Source organism: Coccinella septempunctata, chromosome 8 (assembly GCF_907165205.1).
Source record: "Coccinella septempunctata chromosome 8, icCocSept1.1, whole genome shotgun sequence".
In the NCBI taxonomy this organism is placed as follows: domain Eukaryota; kingdom Metazoa; phylum Arthropoda; class Insecta; order Coleoptera; family Coccinellidae; genus Coccinella; species Coccinella septempunctata.
Window position 1 is genome coordinate 24,528,082 of NC_058196.1, and position 20,692 is coordinate 24,548,773.

The 20,692-nt window shown below is 36.1% G+C and overlaps 1 protein-coding gene across 1 annotated transcript in view; it reads left to right on the forward strand.

The window, feature by feature from the left end:
- Positions 1–14,400, forward strand: part of LOC123318212 (RNA polymerase II elongation factor Ell) — a 63,056-nt gene extending 48,656 nt beyond the window's left edge. Inside the window, exons 4-10 of the mRNA XM_044904827.1 lie at positions 6,863–7,225; positions 8,775–8,845; positions 8,904–9,054; positions 9,191–10,003; positions 11,611–11,782; positions 11,880–12,485; positions 12,671–14,400. Coding sequence (XP_044760762.1) covers positions 6,863–7,225; positions 8,775–8,845; positions 8,904–9,054; positions 9,191–10,003; positions 11,611–11,782; positions 11,880–12,056 — 1,747 coding nt within the window. The 3' untranslated portion in view covers positions 12,057–12,485; positions 12,671–14,400. The remainder of the gene's footprint in view (positions 1–6,862; positions 7,226–8,774; positions 8,846–8,903; positions 9,055–9,190; positions 10,004–11,610; positions 11,783–11,879; positions 12,486–12,670) is intronic.
- Positions 14,401–20,692: the final 6,292 nt, after the last annotated feature.

Here is a 20,692-nt window from a genome sequence, read left to right on the forward strand (position 1 = left end):
GTAGCAATGAATAATAATTAGTAAAATGAAATTAACGCTCAAATCCATCTTTATAAATAAAAATGGAGCGCTGTTTTGTATTGTCATGGCTTGACGTATAAACGGCCGAACCGATTTTATCCATTTTTCTTTGAAACCTTCCTCACACCATGTAGAAAGTTTTAACGGAAGACAAATTCGAAAAAGTTGCCTGGGAAAACCAAGAAAACTGAACGAAATTTAAATTAAGCGCGCAAGTGTATGTTGGGTAGTCTACCTTCCCCGGGAAGTGATTGACACTTGCGGGCGGTTGACAGTTGAGATATGAACTCAACTGAATGAGTAGCACGATCTTAATATTCTTCTCAAAGTTCAGCAATTTTGTTATGAGTTAGTTGATTGTGTGTCTAAGAACGGGTTTCACAAAAAATTATGTCTCTTTTTACTTCCAATTACTGAATACGAGTATTCCATCGCTATGACAGGACTGCTAGGTCAGCCAGTAAAGTAAAAAAATTTCGAAGATCCCCAATCTTTGGAATTCGTCCACAATAAGTTTGTTCATTTAAAATCAGCCCACAATGAGTTTATTTATCGATAGTAAATTAACAATTATTCACTCTGTACGTACTGCCCTCTCAGAAAATTCACGTTTTTGATATATTGATCGAAAATTAAAGGTCGAAATCTGTCTATTTCGATCGTTATCCATAGTACAAATCAGTTTTTGAGTATTGCGTCTGTGTTATCTTCAATTTCCTAATTAGGATAATGAAAAACTCAAGCCCCTAAAATTAAGTGATGAATGAATGATTTCAGATCATGATTCATCTCACTTACCATTTCTGTTTGCTCAGTTCTGTAAAGCGTTCGATTATAATTAGTTTCATTAAAATATTTCGAATCGAATGGGATGAATGAACTTTCTATCTGCTGAATAACTTTTTTTTGTTTGGCAACAGTGGGTAAACAATAAAAATTGCAAAAAAAAATTAGTCAATTCACCTTTCATTCGGTAAATATTGTCGATAAAAATAATTAAGGAAAGATAAAATTCAAGAAAACAACACAGAAAACATATTTCTGTTTTTGACTGGAAGGCCAGGAGATCCTCCTTTACGTTTACCTTGAAAAAAAAAATTAAATGAATTCTCCACTCACTCTGTGCTGAAGAAATTAGTATACCGATAAATTTGTGTCATCGAGGTATGACTAAGACAGTTTAATATTTATGTTAATCAATAAGAATGCTAAAAGCTTAGTACATACGACATACAGGTCATATGACTTCTTTAATTAGATTCTAACCGGAAGATTCCTCCGTATTTGTTCAAGTGTGAAATCGGCATTAATCATTTATCTCAAACAGCCTTTTTTCTTATCGTTCAAGCGCCTTTCGCCCTGAGAAAACACAGTTTCGTTTGGTGGTATCGTAAATAGTATTAGGTTACCGGTAACAAGTATATTGTCGGATTTACTTTTACGAGTACAGCTATGGTTCTTTAATTAAGCGTATCCAGAAGCCGTGAATGTGTCAATATGCAGGGTAAACAAGAAAAGTAATTAGTTCGAATCCGACAGCACCGAATGTTTGTCGAAGATTGATACTTCGTGGTAGAAGCGATTAGCACTGTTTCCCTCCCAGTTTTCCCGGTATGCTGAAGCTTCACTTGGAAATCGGTGGATAAATTGAGGTGTCTGAGAAGCTTTTGATGCCCATAACAGATAGACCCAGATAAATACAACAGATAGAGAGGCATACACTCCATAATAATTGCTGTACATAGCACATGGAGAGACATCAGTTTATGTATCTCACAAACACAAAATATGGTCCTCATGACACAATGGGGAATTCTCCTCAATTTGGGTTATCACTGCATATTCAAGTTTAAACTGAATGATTATTAGTTTCATTCATGATTTTTTCAAATTCAATGCGGAAACTATTCAAAATCAAGCTTCAAATATGGGGTTTTAAAATTTAAATCGCTTTGTGCGGAGTTTACGATTTGGCAACAGCGCATACAAAACAATGAAAAGACCAATGTCCGATCAGCTTGTTCATAAAATAACAGCTGTTATTAGTACGCAGGCGCGTACTTACTGGCGAGCTTCAACTGCAACCGGCCATAAAAATCCCATAAAATTTTACGACCTTCCTCGTTCGTCGCAGACTTCATAGAAAGCATCTTTGTCGATCTCATCAAGATAATGCATTTGTTGTCCTTTATTATCAAGGCATATTTCAGTAGATGTTGCCAGCTTGAGCAATTCTCACAAAACGCTTCGAACTCTAAATACCCATTTTTATTTTTCATTTTTGAGTGCTTAAAATAATTTTTTTGGGAAATGGTTGAAATGGTTATTTCAAAATGTGACGTCTCAAAGATATTTCATAAAAAATACATCATTTTCGTCAGAAGGAGTATTCCGTATTATGGGCTATTGCAACTCATCTAGCGTTGCGTAGTATTCATTGTGGATTAACTGTCTCTAGTTTAACATGCGTTATGAAGCCTTTCAACTTGAACAATTAGTGTGTTGATTAAACGAAGGCTCAACCCAGGCTGATACAGCCTGGAATCGTTATCGTAGTAGTGCTGCATATACTGATGGGGGTGGAAAAGTAAGAACTACACCTGTCGAACAAGATCGGCTGATACGTTCAACTGCACGACCTAATTGATTGCTCATTCCGCTCAATGTAACAAAATTCTCCTTTTCATATTTTCTTCATAATCGCTACAAGTTTTCAACTTGTGTCCTATAACTTACAATAAAAACTCAAAATCATTTCAGAGAACTACTATTAAAAGAATACACCGAAATAAATAATTCTTCTTTCCTAACGTTACTCTCCCAATTATTTAAATACGTAATGTAATAATGAATGGAAGAAAGCAAATGAAGGTGTGTTGAGAATACTATCTAAAAAAGAATACATATGTATTCAACTGACTCTGCTAATTATATCGATAATTGATGTGAAAATTCACATGGAGTGTCGGGATATTTATGGTATAATAATATTCTACCTTTCTTACACTATAGTAATTTGTATCAACACTCAGTTCGTGAGTTTCATTCTCATTTAAAAAACTGATATATTATGGAAACGAAATACTTTCAATTATTCATCAATAATCACTAATTAAAGAAATTATAAATAATATACAGAGTGTTCCTTGAAATTGCACAATTGCAGGAGTTCTTGTTTGAAAACATTAGTATTACGTGAAGAAACATCTCTTATAAAAATATTGGCTATAAAAGATTTTGAAAAAACATGTGTGAGGGCTATAAAGAGCAGCATCTTAAAATTGGAAGACAGTGATCCAAAATGTGAATAGATCTCTAAATGTTCTCAGCTTAAAGTAAAAATATTAGGCTTGTTCGTAGAGTGGTTCACAACGTTTGTGTAAAACTGTACAGAGCAAGCGCAGGTAGATTTTCCCTTACCCAAAATAGAATTGCGCTTGCTCTGTACAGCCCACAAGCGTTGTGAACCACCCTACCAACAAACCTATTTATAATTTGCAAATTTGGACCGCTTCTATAAAGAATTTATACTTACCAGAAAGTTTTCATCTTATGTTTTTTTTTATCAGTACCTAGATTATACAGAATTGATTTCGGGTAAATTTGTTATCTTTGATTAGCTCATTTGGTAAGGGCTTCAAATGTCGAATGTAAACAAATTCAAATGTTTATTGGATATTGCGTGTTGATTCCAGATAGGAAAACAAGAGTCGAAACAAAACACAGGTCAAAACAATCTCTACTTAACCTCGACCAACCTGTCTGTCTAACAAACATTTTATTCAAATTCCGATATTCACGTAATGTTTGTAATCTTGAAAAAGACTGTTTTTATCTCATTAATTAGTTTTCATCGATCTGTGGCAAAGTTCAATTCAGATTGTAACGGTGCAAACTTTTATAGATAACCGGACCGAACAATAACAGAAAACTGTGTATTTACCCCTCTCGAACGTATATTGAGCTTGTTCAATCTAGATAAATTTGGAAGAATAAATTGAAACAATAATTGATTTGGTGATGTTCAGATAAATTGAGTCATGAAGAAATTGGTCGAGACAGGAATAGAAATGAAGTTAAGATAATTGATTAGTAGTCAATCAAAGACAAAAACAACAAGTTTAAACAGGTCTGTAACTTATATGCCCCGATATGAGCGTAAACGGAGCATTTCAGTTGTTATGAATGGGTATGCGAATCAATTGTAGTGTTAGAAGTTCAAGTGAAATTTATGTTAGGTGTCTTACTCTTGTTGTGTGTCCAATGGCAACCTTATCTTGCATAATAATCTAGAAATTATCTTGCTAGATCAACAAGCAGAAGGTTATCCCAGTATAAATTCCCCATGTGATGTTTTCCTCCATTGTTATGAAAATTCAGCTTTCTCAAAACAAGGAGGAATTCCACTGGGTCACAAAATTAAATTGTCCATCAATTTAATGGAAGGAACACTTATAAAGGAAGGAAGTTATCCATCATAGAAAAAATCAAAAGTTTACTGCAGCAACATTTATTCAATCACTAAATAATTACAATGTACTACTAATTCTATTATATGAAATATTTGTTTTGCATCTTACCAATAAACTGCACCTCTACCTTGGCCTTCTCGTTCTACACCGCACTTGTTACTGACTATTCCACAATTTTAGGTCCCCTTATATGGCCAACCAGGCTGCTCCCCACCTCTTAATGAGCCATAAGATAAGTGTTTCGTATAGAGTGGGAGAACTGTCTTATCGAATCGCCACATAGCTCAGTATCGATTCAGAGAAACTTGGAATTTTCCTAGATTACCCAGATTGTCGAGTTGCTTCTCATCCTGAAACATTGAAAATTTAATTGATACTTATAGATGGATTAGTTACTAAGAAACACTTTCACACATTAGGAAATTTTTAGAAATACATGTTGGTAAATATTTTTTCTGGGATCTGAGCAGCTTTGGAATAGTACAATACCTGGATGGGTGGTTATGAATGTAATAAGAATATTTTTCGATAGTTGACCTTAACCTCTGATGGACTGTCGAGTGCTCAAATTACTGTGAAAATCGTCGGTTAACTTTTTAAGACGAGCATCGGAAACTTTTTAATTTGAGTTGAATTATTGTCTGTTATTGCGATGGATAAAGTTGTATTACAATGATAAATAATGCTCCATATCAGAGTGTTATAAATGTTTTGGTGTTACAGCAATCTGTTCGTATTATTGTTTTGCCAATAATTACAACGGTATGTAGTTGCGAACACTCAACTTACTCCGATTACACTTGCTCAACTCAATGTAATGATTTGATTAAAATTGTCGCCGTAGAGTTTCCCCATTTTCGACGTTACAAGCAAATTCAAAGATTTATCGACCAATGGGAAATTTTTATTGCATGTTAACTTCAATCATGCACTGATGTTTTCGGAAATTGTCAAGAAAGATCACTTGGAACATCTTCAGAAAATATCGATTCATATCATTCGTAATTACTTGATAAACTGTTATAAGCTTCTGTGGGTGAAATCCACAAAAATTTTGGACAAAATTTGTTTTTTCTGTACGGTTCTGCATTATGAAAAAAGAAAGGTGGGCCTAAAATTGAGCCCTGCGGTACCCCTCAGTTAATATGAAAGCAGTTTTGTTCGGCTAGCTTTCTTTTCGTTCATAGACTACCATCCTAACTCCTCGAAAAAAAGCGAGAAGAAAATTCATATTTTTAAAATTATATCACATAAAGGGTCAGGTAGGGGTCCATACCTGATAAAAAGGTAATCGTCTCATGATCTTGAGATTTTATAATATCTGAGGTGCTTTCAATTCGTCATCAAGTAACTTATTGGAAATTTGAAGGTTGATATTCTGTGCTTGACCATAAAGCTTAGCTACTATATTAACATTTTTGTCATAAAAGTGTAAAACCAATAATTACGATGGCGGTTAATGTTATTGAGATGTTTGCATATTTTTACTCATCGAATAATGTGGTGGTACGAGCTAAACGACACCTTTAAACACAGAACAATAACTTTCAAAATTCCACAGCCTAGTTGATGACGAATTTTTCGAAACGCACGTTGTGATGTCGTGCTCAACGAATGGGATCGCGTTAAATGTACTATTGTTTGACGTATGATCAATTCCAAAATTCCTACGTGGTACGGGCCTCTCTCCTACGTCAACTCTCCGTGTTATCGATATTTTAATAATAAACAATGTAGCTTGATGCCAAAACCGAAGCAAAATTGCCAATGTCCCCTGCGTGCTCATGCACGTGGGATTCCGTAACAGTGATTCGATTTAGTGGAACGCAGCCTCCTTAGACTCTGCCTTATTGGTTTCGAGGGCACGGCGGTGGGAGGCCATAATAGGCTATTCTGAAGATATCGAGTCGATGGTCCGCTTAAATGAGGTTACCGCGAAAGTGGTTCTATGATCTACCAGAGAATCTGATTAGGTTGCGGTCCGGAATATCTTCTTTGATTCGTCTGCCTCGGCCTCTGAGATTGTGAATTGAATAGGGTGTCCATCATCATTAATAATTCCATTGATTCTCTATTCGCATAGCTTGCCGGATGTATTCTATATTCTATGGAACACTCGACTGAAAGATGGGATGATAAGCTTTCGATCTAGCTATGGGGAATGATCTACAAAAAGCGATGTTTTATATATTATCTTCACTTTATTCCATTGGTCGACGTTTAGAACCTGGATAGAGTATTCGTTAGAACTCTTAAAATAGATTCAACAAAGAAACTTATAGGAATACAAAGTATTTCATCGCATAACAAAATCAGATTAATAAGAAGACCAACTACAAGGACGTTATTAATCATATTTTCCTTTTCAGCACGCGGGAAATAAAGCCCAATCAGACAGACATAGGAAGGAAGGTGAAGGTGAAGCAGACGCAGAACAACGGTCGCAGTTCCATTCCTCAGATCCCTCCTCGCATCAGCAACGGCAGCATCGTCAACGAAAGACCAGCCCAGTCACATCCCTCCATGCGGGAGAGTCTAATGAAGTCGTCTTCTTACCAGACCCCCAATCCACCCGCCTCCAAGCCGCCCAATTCGAACGGTATGCCCTCCAGCAACGGTATGCAGCAACAGCACCATCTATCGTCCAACGGCCTCGGCAGTAACCACGTGAGCAGTACCAAACCGCCGCAGAACAAACCGACTCAGCCGGATATACTGAAAAGGCCCCTTAAGTAGGTTGAAACTATCAGCCTACGTTCACACTGTAGGCTAAGGCAATAGGTGGCTTGAATTGATTCAATTAGAACAGCGCCAGCTATCTGCAGAATGCTAAGTAGGCTTCACGTTCGATGGTTAGGGTTTTCAGGGTCTAGTTTGGTTAGGTAAATAAATAGTCCTTCGTTCGCACCAAAAAAAAAAAATACCATAGAATTTGAAGTTACTTAGTTGAATACCTGCAGTGTGTATGTAGGCTTTTCATATGAGATAAATTAGGCATGGTAAGGGATTATCCATTTTGATTTGGAAAACTACTCGTTTTTTGTATGGTCTATTCATTCTAGCAGTGACATGACAAGGTTTCGAATTGTGGTATTTCTATTAATAAATGTATAGGATGATTTGACTTGTACATATATTTCACAAGCTTCTAATGCTGAAAGGGGTGAATAATTTTCATGTAACATTCCTTACTATCCGTGCACGAAAGAGCATACCCACCTCCTTCACCCCCTTTTTGTTTATAGGTTAGTAAGGGAGCACACTCCATTGCTAAATTAACATCTGTGATTCTCACAACTACCCCATCTAGAGCCCGCCCTTCAACTCCAATGAACTACAGCATTTGAGGCTAAGTCATAATTCCTCCTTTAATTTTCTCGCCCAAGACATTCTTTACGTTGGCTTGCAATGGTGCGGCATTCTGTAGCCAGGGGAACAGGAGTTTCCTCGTCTTTTCAGTCTACAGGGAAAGATACAGATTCTAATCTGCAATCGTCCGTTTCTGATAAGCTCATTCTCATAATATGCGATAATGTCCTGTGAGCAAGCCAGTGGGGGGACGCAGAAATCTTCCTTAGATACAAATGCTTCTTAGATCTTATAGTTTCCAAATCCTGAAGGAAATTTTTGGAATGATCCATACCTAGAGGATTCCTTCCCTAGATATTCTAAGGATAGCCTCATGATCTACCCAATCAATCACCAGATGTAGAGGAGTGAGATCTGTGATGGCCTCAAGTGCTCTATTTCGGCACGGTCTGATAGTCCCAGTGATGGAACAGGCAAACCTTCTTGAGTATTTTTAACGTGCTTATCTGCCCTGCTTTAGCAAACCAGACTACTGCATTATGGGTAATTATTGGTCTCATTATCATAACGTACATCCATCGCTGTATTTTTGGGTTACAGAACTAAGTCTTAAGGATAGACTTCTTCTGGCCCTTAAAGCCCTTATTGCAATACTAGCATTGGTTTTAGCATGCTTATTCCACAGAAGCTTACTGTACAGGCTTATTCCAAGATATTTGAATTCGGACCATTTTTCGATACTCCGTTAAACGAGATGGATGTCAAAGATGGAAGTTTTCTTTTTCGAGTAAATGGAATTACTCTGGTCTTTGTTGGATTAATGTTTAGCACCACTGTTCGATAATTCTGAAGCCTTTCTGTAACAAATCACCACCCGAATTAACCTCGTACTATTACTCCCCCTTATACGCAATTGAAACAAACAAAAAAGTTATCCCATTATTATTTTCTAATTAGTTAAAATTTTTCCAGAGAACGACTGATTCATCTGCTCGCATTGAGGCCGTACAAGAAAGTGGAACTGTTCGAACGTCTCACTAGAGGTTTGTATGAGTAATAGACGTAGTGGAATTTTTCTTTATCGTATGATTATTCTTTCAGAGGGACTTCGTGAGAGAGGCAGCATGAGTTCTGTATTGAAGCAAGTATCTTTCATGAAAGACAACGCATATCACTTGAACAGAGCATGCTGGCACGACGTAAGAGATAACTGGCCGTTCTACACCGAATCCGAAAAGCAAATCTTGAAGAGGTAGGCATATGAGAAGGAATTATGATTCTCTTTCATTGATCTTTATATTTGTTACATAATAATAATAACAATAACTTTTATAGTTATATTGATACTATGGGACTATTTTACATTGAAATTTCTGTCTTCCTTTCAGGCGCAAACCCCAGAACCTCACCCCACCAGGCAGCAGCGACAGCGCAAGTTCAGGCAGCGGACAGTCGCCCACCAGCACTCACCCGGGCTCGCCACCTTTACCCGTTCCCGTACCGGCATCTACCAAACGGCCGGGCTATTACGACGGCGCGGACGGTTTTCCCACGAAACGTCAACGCGTGTCCCATTATAAAAAACCCGCCGAACCATCGGTAAACCCGCCGCCGGCCGAGAACAAGAGCCAACGCAGGCCCATAACCGATTCTAGGGATTCCAGCAACATGAACCCCCGTAGCAGGGAATCGCCATCTACCACCACCGCGACACCGTCAATCGTCAATCACGGACTGACCAACGGCCATCACATGACCAACGGCCACCACATGACCAACGGTTACGCGAACGGCACGGCGCGCGAGAAACGCAGCGCACTGAGCGAAGACGAGGACGAAGAGGTCGCGTCCAACAGGAAACGTCACTGCGACAGCTACAACAGGGTCGGCTTCGACCCCGCGCGACACGACACGGTCGAACGTAGCCCGTACGAAAACGGTTTCGAGGAAAAGCGCGAGATCGTGGACTACAGCGCGGTCGACGACGTCGCTAAAGAGGCGGCTTATCAGAACGGAGAGGCGTTCGGGACCGAACGATGGGCACCGGAAGCGAAGAGGGAGTCCGGCAAGTACGACAGGAATGTGACGTCTTCGTCGGGAGCGGAAAGGGTCAGTCCGGACAGTCAGACTGAACCTTCACCGGCTCCGGAGACTCCCGCGGAAGAGGATCATGTTCCGAAAACGACACCCGACTATCTTACGTAAGTCCATTTAATGCCAGTAGGAAATTTTTTTTAGTTAGCGGGGTTTGAAACAGTGTAACACACAGTATGGAAAATAATCTTAGAAATATGGGATTAAGAATGTTTAAAAAGAGATGGCCAACGCGCCAGTCGATTAGAACAAGTTAAAACATCCCGTTCCTACGGGATTGCGTTCGGTGACAGCGGTGGGATGCGAAAAAATTCCGAAAATTATGAAATGGTGCGACTTGTCTTTTCGATTGTCTCAATATAATGGAAGTAATTTCCAACTTAACGGATCAACTCTCTTCTCGAAAACCGTTCCGAAATACTGAAGAAAACGGGATTGCGTTCGGTGACAGCGGTGGGATGCGAAAAATTTCCGAAAATTATGAAATGGTGCGGCAGATCTCTTCGGTTGTCTAAATAATATGGAAGTAAATTCCAACTTAACGGATCAACTCTCTTCTCTAAAACCGTTCCGAAATACTGAAGAAATCAGAATGAAACACGCATTTCTATCGAAATTCCTGACAGATATTGATCATCTATGATCAGAGGGTTTTGGGTGATAGCGTTTTCTATTGATAAGAATAGTGCATTGTTAGTGCATATTTTGATGTAACTACATTCATTCTAAAAGATTTAAAGCTAGTTCTACCAGAGGAATTCGCTGTAAATAGAAAATTTTATTAAAATAAAACTGGTGCGCATTAAGTGCATATTATATAGTAAAAACAGAACAATAATTTCAAGATTTCCTAAATTAATATCTGATGTTCTGTAATCCAGTGCAGCCGAAGTTTTACCAATAGGAATATTCTCTGTTTTTAGACATTTCAGTTTTAATAATATCAGCTAACCTTGAGAGAACTGTTGAGGGGCACCAAGTGTTGGTTAGGTTCATGTTATTGTAATTTCGAGTGGTTTTTTTAATTCCTCTTCAATTTTCTGACAAATCTCCTGGCCTACTACAATAATATCGATATTATCTATGATAATTTGGACTAGTCGACTGGCTAAAAACCGCGATCTTTCTTATGCGTCAATCCTATGTTTCCAATACTATTTTCCAAACCGGTATACAGGGCGTTAGCTGGAGGTGCGATATAAATGAAGGAGAAGATTCCTTTTCGGAAAACATCAATATTTCGTGAGTAAACATACGATCAGATATGCACCCCTTTGAGATATAGGGTGTCAAAAATTCAGAGATGTGTAACACTGCGTAATGTCGCGTATTTGCGCCAAATCTATTCACTCACTGCGCTTAATGTACCAACTCACTTTTTATGTAGCGCAGTAGCACACGAGCTGGCTATCGAAGTTGATCGACTACTTCTATGGCGCATAGCTGTTTGTCTAAAAATTGCACCGTAGGCGTTTTTTTTAGTCTCAGCTTTTCCTTTGTTTTTGCCACTTACACTTACTTTATTGCTTTACTGTCCCCATTTTCTTTTCCCTTTTTTTCGTCCTTGTTGAGTAGGAACACAATTACGAATCTCCAGTTTTTGACGCAATGTTGGAATTCAGGGGGCTGTTCGTGATTCTCGATATTTTATTATTTTCTACTCGCAATGCTTTCAGATTTGTAGCAGTAATAACCGCATTATTCTTTCTTACAGAGAATATACAACAATTACTAATTATGATCAAAGAAAACGATACAAAGACGATTTCAATGAATATTATAACGAGTATAAGGAACTCCATGAAACTGTCGATAGGGTGTCTAGGAGATTTTTAGAATTAGAAGAAAGGCTGAAACAGGAAAACGCAAAAAGCCCAAAGTACAGAGTGAGTAAAAACATTTAAAGGTGTTTTCACGAAGAAACAATTTTATTTACCTTTTTTCTCATCGATGGTGATTGTGATATTCATTTACCTATTTCAGGATTTGAAGAAACAAATTATGAAGGAATATAAAGAAATCAAAAAGAATCCGGATCATCAAAAGGCTAAAGCGCGATTCCAATATTTACACGAAAAGTTGTCCCATATTAAAAATTTGGTAAAGGTGTATGATGATTCGATAACGAATCAACAGCAGTATACTAATCACCGGTACTGACCCTGGATGGAATACTTATTGGCTCTGCTATCTACCACTCGCTACCAAGGACATTCTCTCTATCCCATAACATCACCACTTACCGTACAATTATCTTTATGTTACTATAAGTATCATAACTACCGAAAGAAAAGACAAAGATTTTAATGAATCTTCAAAAGTGATTGAAGTGCCCTGTCTCTGATTTGTACAATGGACCAAAGTGTTTTTTGTTATAGATGTAATTTATTTTTGAAAATTGATTTCTTTTTTTACCGTTGAGTTATCACACGGCACCGTCTAGCAAGTATCGAACTTTGGGTACTCACAAAAAATGATGGAAACTCTCTCCTCTCAGAACAGGAAGAAGTCACAGTTTGGATTGATGGTGATTAAGTTCATTGTTACTATACAACTTGGCTTGTAACATACCACATCTGTAGACAAAAAGTAAGTGCTTTTTTTAATTTTTCATTTTAATCATCACCATTTGCTTTATTTCATAAAACATTTCGGCAACGAATGAAAATACACAGTAACAAAAGTATCACTCCAAAATCTACCTAACGAAAAAAGTACAGTTGCATTCATTATTGGTGAAAATTAGAGGAATTCTAATTGCGTATTTATTTCAGATTTCCTTATAGTTTTTTGCTCAAATCTATATCCGCAAAAGGAACACAACACAATTTTCCAAATATTGCAGCGATTCAGATACAAGGAATTACATATGGAAGTGTACAACATATCCGCGGTACTTGAAAATCCATTATGAATGGGTTCTTAGATCATTAAAGCAATTGAAACATATGTTTTGCCATATCGTTAAGTAATCGTTTTGTATCAGTTGTTCCAAATACATATCCTTTTCGAAGAAGGAATCTCAATATCAAAATGGTTTTTAGAATTTCTTGAACCCGAAAGATAAAATGTTTGTTCTGTTACAGTTATGAAAGCCAATGAAATGTTGAATTGCAAAGAACAAAGGACTTAAAGACTGTAAAAAAGTTTCCAATTTCTTAGCGTAATATTATCACCTCTACATTTCTTCCTGAATATCGTCTCTCCCTTTTATCTAGAACACATTCCATTTTTTGTGACCTAAGTATTCGAGCTTCCAAGTTCTTTATATGCGGTTAAATGGAAATTTAATGGAATGATTGGCTGTAAATAGAGTTTATTTAAGAAATGCATTTATTATTTTCAATAATTATGTTACAATTATATTATATTTTTATAATTCCAAATTTTAATAATTTCTAAAAACCCGAAAACCAATAAATAACTTCAGTTTTTTATTGGCTTTGTATTTTATTCCATTCTAGCTTGGGATTGAAAAACCTACCCTATGATTTTATAATTTGATTGTTATAGCATTATGGATTTACTAAATGCATTTATTTTACTTGTAAATTTGAGTGCAAGGGTATCTATTTATTGATTTGAATTGAAGAAATTCAACATTTCAGAGGTATATTAAATTTTGATTTCAATTGTTTCCATTGTTATAACTTCTGTTATATATTTTATACATGTTTTCAGTAAGAAGTGTTATTGCAAATTTTGAATCAGCCATTTTAGACAGTTACCAAGTTACTCTTTATAGTTTTTTCGATATCTGCTATCCTGAAGTTTGAATGTTGGTGTGCCAAAAAAAATTGAATCGTTAGCGAATTTGGGTGCGAACAACTTCAGGGAATTCACTTGGAGAATTCGTATCTTGAATACTTGCCGAATATCTCAGCTGTTCCGGAGCTGAACATAACAGTATGGCATACTTTCAAAGTTTGCTATTCTTCATGATCTTGTTGTCTTATTATTCTTCCGTGATTTGCATTCGCTCGTTCTCTATTGCCAAGTTTTTTCGAATGCAGACCATGAATTGCGATGCCAATAAGAAAGTTATTTATTTGTATAAATTTGTCTAGTTCAATTTTTGTAATTTAGATTGTAGTTTACTTTCTGAATTTTTGCTGTTAACATTCTTGGAGTCAAACTTGAATCAACTAAATACACCAAACGGAGGAAGAACCATACTAAAATATTTTTGGTATTTGAGTACACTATTATCTCTCCTAACTTGGGTTGAAAAATTGTATATAAAATATTTATTTGCCTCTGCAGATATTTGCCTGCATTTTTAATCGAAAATCAACGTAATTTCAATTTTTTTTTTGTTATACATAATTATAGATGTGGAATTTGCTCCATAGGCTCTCATGTTACATGAATACATATATAATTATGTGTAATAAATATCGTTTATTACACGTCCAGTAGTTGATAATAATATTTTGCGTAGTTTCGAGTTGAACATTTCAAATAAAAACTCTTGAAAGATTCACTTTATAGACTGATTCACTAAGAAAAACGATCAAACGTTGTTTAATGTAATTCTGACTTATTTTTTTATAGCATTGAATCCATGCTGAACCACAAATTTCTGAAATTTGAAATGAATTTGCTCAGAGTTGCCTAACAAATGAATTAGCCTTAAAATGTATATAATCACCATGTTGTTTAGAATTTTTTAGGCAGCCGTTAATCAGAATCTCTGCTTATTCTGTATAAAGTTATATTTATTAAGACAATCATATCTCAAACCATCCAAAACTAGATGTAGAATGACTATCGTTCTTCCTCCTCAAAACCAAATAACCAAGAACACAAAACGGATTGTTTGCTCTGCAAAAAATATTGTATCCAGACTTTTGGATTGAGTAAATGAATACTAAATTGCTGCAAATAGTACAATTCTTTTCCTCTGAAGTATCTATGAGAAGTTGTTTAACGTTCAGTTAAACCTATTAATTCTTATAAAGTCAAACAAATTTTCTTGATAGTTATTCAAAACATCACCATAAAAATGAAAATTATTATTTTCAATTTTTAGTACAATTCGCACACTGACCCTCGCACAAAGTTTGTTTCATCAATTTGAAAATGCTTCACTTTTTGCAACAATTTGTTGGGTTATGCTCAAACTTATTTAAATTTATGTTATGTCTGAGCGAACAATCGTTGTTGTTGGTAAGAAAATAGAACAATTATATCAGAACTGTGATGGTCACGCTCATTCCAATAAGATTGTTTTGTCCGGTAGCAGTGTCCCTTTTCTGCCAAACTGACTGTCCGACAGTCGCTATTTTTTGCGATGTGTGGTTGTGATTGTACATATGACCTCCGATGACGACCTGGCCTGACCTTGACTCATCAATGTTTATAAATATATGAAAATTATATAAATATAAATAAATATATATATACATACTTATACAGTACCATGTATCTATACTATTATTACACATGTTATATTGATTAGAATATGCTTAAATGTCTCTATTCTGTCTTCTTGCTTATGATTTTTGAAGAACAAGCAAATATGAAAATCAAAAAAAAATTAAAACTCGTAAAATAATTAAATGTCGTTAGTCCGGGGTTGTGTAATTCTTTACGTACTGAGTCAATATTTCAAAAGAAAATTCTCGATTTTGATATTTTACTCATTTTGACTGATTGCAGCAAATCATGTAATTCGATTCACAACTCGGTAATATCTTGGAAAACTTATCACTGATGCAAGTATTTTACATATCTAGGGTTATAATTAAAGGTGAACGATCTGCAAAGGGGAAACTGATCAATCTGAATCAATTCAAGGAATCTCTATGGTGTACATTGTTTTTAACAAATTTTCAAATGTACAGGGTGGGCAAATTTCGATGTTTTAGCACTACAGTTTTTAAACCAGAGGAGATAGACAAAATCTGATACCCCATTCTCGTTCTCTTTTTCTGAGAAACTAACAATAGTAGTAGTCATTTTTGGCCACTTTCTTTTGTTTTCGAGTTATAAGCAAAAAGTGGAAAAATGGCGATATCGAAATAAATTTATATCTCCGCTAATATTGATGATGGAGCTCTGAAATTGAAACATTATACAGGCACTTTTTTACGTAGAATCCAGTGGCGTGCTCGTCTTTTTAGCAGGATTTTTAATTACGAAGCTATGACCCAAAGTTATGTTTTTTTAAATGGGAACACTAGTTTTTTGTGCAATTTTTTGAAAGATTAATTTTTACTGATTTCAAAAATATATAACATCATATGGTTTGTATCAATATAAATAATAGAAAATGGTCAAAAACCTTTTTTCTCCATATTTCTATGGTTTCAACTTTTGATGAGCATAGAAAAATATAGCATCGTATGATTACCAGTGTCTCTTTCTATAAGTCCTTTCAGTATTATGAAAATTTATGAAATATATCTTGATTCAAATTTTGTGAAAATTGGTAAAAAGCATAGAAAGAATGACATTGCCGTAAGGAGACTTCTTTTGTTATAGGAAACTCTATTTTTCTGTGCTCGTCAAAAGTTGAAACCATAGAAATATTGAGAAAAAGTGTTTTTGACCGTTTTCTATTATTTATATTGATACAAACCATATGATGTTATATATTTTTGAAATCAGTAAAAATTGAGCTTTCAGAAAATTGCACAAAAAACTAGTGTTCCAATTTAAAAAAACATAACTTTGGGTCATAGCCCCGTAATTAAAAATCCTGCTAAAAAGGCGAGCACGCCACTGGATTCTACGTAAAAAAGTGCCTGTATAATGTTTCAATTTCAAAGCTCTATCATCAGTATTAGCGGAGATATAAATTTATTTCGATATCGCCATTTTTCCACTTTTTGCTTATAACTCGAAAACAAAAGAAAGTGGGCAAAAATGACTACTACTATTGTTAGTTTCTCAGAAAAAGAGAACGAGAATGGGGTATCAGATTTTGTCTATCTCCTCTGGTTTGAAAGCTGTAGTGCTAAAACATCGAAATTTGCCCACCCTGTACATTGTTTGATTATCAGGATCTCATGAAGTGTCCCCTATTAACTACATATCTGTTCATCGATCCAAGAATATCGAGTTGAATATCGAACCTTCAAAAGGCTCTGCTGCCCCTTTACCCCAAAATTACATAACGCATGGATTAATGTGATAAAATTCATAAAATGTGGTTGATTGGTTTTTATTTTTTAGTTCATTTGGAATTGAATTGTTTTGAAAATTCCGATGACTGTACGTAAACTAACAAGTTTCCACATGTTTCCAAATCTAGCGGTTCGGAGTCCTAAATGATTTGAATAAATCTAGTTGTCCATTTTGTTAGAATGCCAAATATATCAAATGTTGGGCTCGCGATCCGCTGGTTTGTACACATGTTTCCTTACCGAGTGCTTAATGTGCTCCATTTGTTACGAATCGAAGGACCAGCCGCTTTGTTGCCAAGTCATGATTTTTGTTAGCTCGTTATCTGTAAAAGATCGTGTTTGTATATTTATGGAGAAGCGATTTGTAAAAAAATCAGTTATTGTAAAGAACCTTGTGTACTGTATAGGATTCATATTGACTCCTATTTTTTTGAAACAAGTGGCATTGGTTTCTGTAACAAACGACATGTTGTATTGTAAATTTGAAATATGCAATATATTGAAAAGCATCCTGACTTTGTGTTTTTTTTACTATTTTGTTTTTTCGACAGTTGCTGGAAATGACTGAATTATACATCGATTTCAAGCGATGAACCTGGTCATCATCGGTAATTACCTACAATAACAAACTGCATTCAAAAGCTTTTCGTCATTGTTGGTTATAAAATCGTGACTTCATGAACTAACCCTTTAACGTCATCATTTTGGACCGAAAATAACCATACTCGAGAGCTGGGTTAAACTTCTGGTTATTGAAGAGAAGTTAGAAGTTGTGAAGGGACATAACCAAGGGCAAAACCAGCAATAACCGCGGTAATTACCGGTTATTCGCTTGAAATCGATACTCAATGATCTTCAGATCAATTGATTAAGTAAATGAATCAGGACATCATAAATTGAATATGTTTGGTCGAAATAATACAAGTATGGAAGTTAGAAGACAAATTTCGCCTCCCACATGAAGTTGAAAAAGTATAATGTTTATCAGAATACATTCATACATTGCTTTATCCCGTTACCCAGAATACATCTACAAAAAGACTCAAAAAGAAAACTATCGGCGCGATCAAACTTATAATTTCTTAGGGCTAATTGCGACTGTATGCCATCCTGTGACTGAAGAGACTCAACTGTGACCTACAGATCCTTCCACACTCCGGGCATCGATAGTCGCCAACCAGATCTGGCCGCCGCTGTATTCCACTCGAGTCTCCATTATAACTGTCCAGTTATGATTGGCATTAACTGATTTTAAGGATTGATACAGTATATCCTTAAACTGCTGGTTTCCGAGCTCCCTCTGTGAATTCGTCATACAGAGCTATTTTGGGGAGCCTTGTGTCTTGCATCCTCAGAATGTGGCCGCTCCATCTGAGTCGGGCACTCGTTACTCGAGTCTCAATTGTTATACAACTCGCGCGCTGCAAGACTTCTGCATTTGAAACTTTGTGGAACCATCTAATGTGCATTATTTGTCGTAGATGCCGTTGTTGGGTTTGTTCAAGCTGTTTAATATGTCGGCTGTAGGGCGTCCAGCTTTCGCTTCCGTGAAGAAGCGTTGGTAGGACCACTGCTTTATAATCAGCTTGGTCTTCACATTGAGGTCGTGACTTTGAAACACTCTGTCCCTTAGCTTCCAGAATGCCCGTAATGTCGAATTGATGCGGTTATGTATTTTCGTGTCCGGGTTAACCCTAGTATTTATGAAGCTTCAGACGATTAGCCACAATCTTCGAGAGAATTTTACCGGCCACACTAAGCAACGATATGCCCCTGCAATTGTTGCAATTTGACGTATCACCTTTGTTCTTATAGAGATTGATAACTTAAGCGTCTCTGAAGTCTGGCACATCTCCTTGTTCCCAGACCTTACGGAATAGTATTAGGAGACTACTGACAATGTCTTCATCCAGGGCTTTGAATATCACCTCTGGAACGCCGAACAAATATAACAAAGTCTGAAGATATCAAATTGGAGAACAACAATTCCGTAGAACTGTCGCTCAATAATGCGACCTAGTCATTCAATTTGAATTTCCGAGGTTACCGGTTGGCACCTGAAGGAGTACTGTGTACCTACTCCATTTCCATGCAGTCTGAAGAGTTCTGACAGAAGGCGCGTTTTTCTCCATTCATTATTATGCTTGTAGGTACTGCAAGACGCCACTATTTTGTATTCTCACCATGTTTTCCGAACGGCTTACTATGCTAATTCATTCCAGAAAGTGCTTAGTAATCGTGGATATTTAAAAAAAAATAAGAGTCTGGTCAACTCTTCATAGCTTATCCCTCAGGCCTGATTCACAAATGTCTCCTTATCAAATGGGACATCATTCGAACTGAAGCAGTCTGTAGATTTCATTGGTCAGTTTTGTAGTGTCGAATGCGAAATTTCTAATAGGCAGTTGAGATTCCTGTCCCTAAACGTCAAATCACAGATAGTTCTCAAACGAAGATACATATTGTACCTTTCAATAAAAGTAGCAATTACAATTCGTCAAAGTACGAGATCAGTATAGATGGTCGATTCGAAAAAGTATGAGTTAATTTTGTCAGAAATTGTTGTATCAATTCCAACCAAATCTTGAAATCACACAAAATTTTCAAAATCAGTAAGTATTGTGAATTTAAGTTCCAGTTCGATAGTTTCAGTACAAGTGGGGCTTCCGACGGTCTATTTATTCAATTCATGATTCATTTCCTCGAAAACTGTTGGATCAATTCGAATCAAATGCATTTAGATGCATATTTTGAATTTGAGTTCGATACTTTCAAAACAAGTTGAAATCCTTATGATCGATTCGAAAAAGGAATCTGTTGTACCTATTAATTCGAACTAAATATGAAAAAGATATAGCGACGACCTTCTCGTTTACAGTATTTTTCCTTGTGAATTGACCAGTGGAGATTCTCAAATAAGTTTTGAGGTACCTTATATAGGAAGGATATATAGGAAGGAAAAAAGATCTCTCTCAGGGGTGCATGGTAACAGGTAAAATGAAAAGTATTTACAGAGTATAAATGTTTGGAAACAATTCCTAGTTACATTATCCGAGTGATTCGTCGATCGAGATTAAACAAGTTCTCATGTCATTTCATATTCCAAAAATTTTTTAAATACATATAGCATCGTCCTCATCAATACTGGGCTGTTTTTCACATTGTAACCGTTGATTGAAGTACTCAGTCAACGATGAAACTGAGTCAAAATATATAAAGGTATTGATTGTAGTATATATATACTTTAATCAACGGTAAAGGTGATGAGGTAGATTTTTAATCGTTTAAATCTTGACTGGAGTTGGTCAATTAAGTCGTCTGTACATACATGCACAACCAATTTCTGGTAACGAGAATGAGAATATGGCCGAGAACGAAAACTGGAAAGTTTGCCCCAAAATTTGCGTGTATTAATTTTTTTCCTATTCTCGTTCACGTTTAGACTCTTAACTTTAGAGCAGCCACGGAGAGAAATCATGATACTAAAGTTGTCTTCTGGATCTTCGTTACACGTCTGATAAAAGGAAAATGTTTTAAATTCAATTAAATGAAGAAATGCGTTTTCTGGGATGGCAAATCTTTTATTCACAAAATATCCATTTTGAAGGGCTCTCCATAGGCTTGATGACGTTTGAAGATTCATCGAGCGTAAATTGTTCGCGAAAA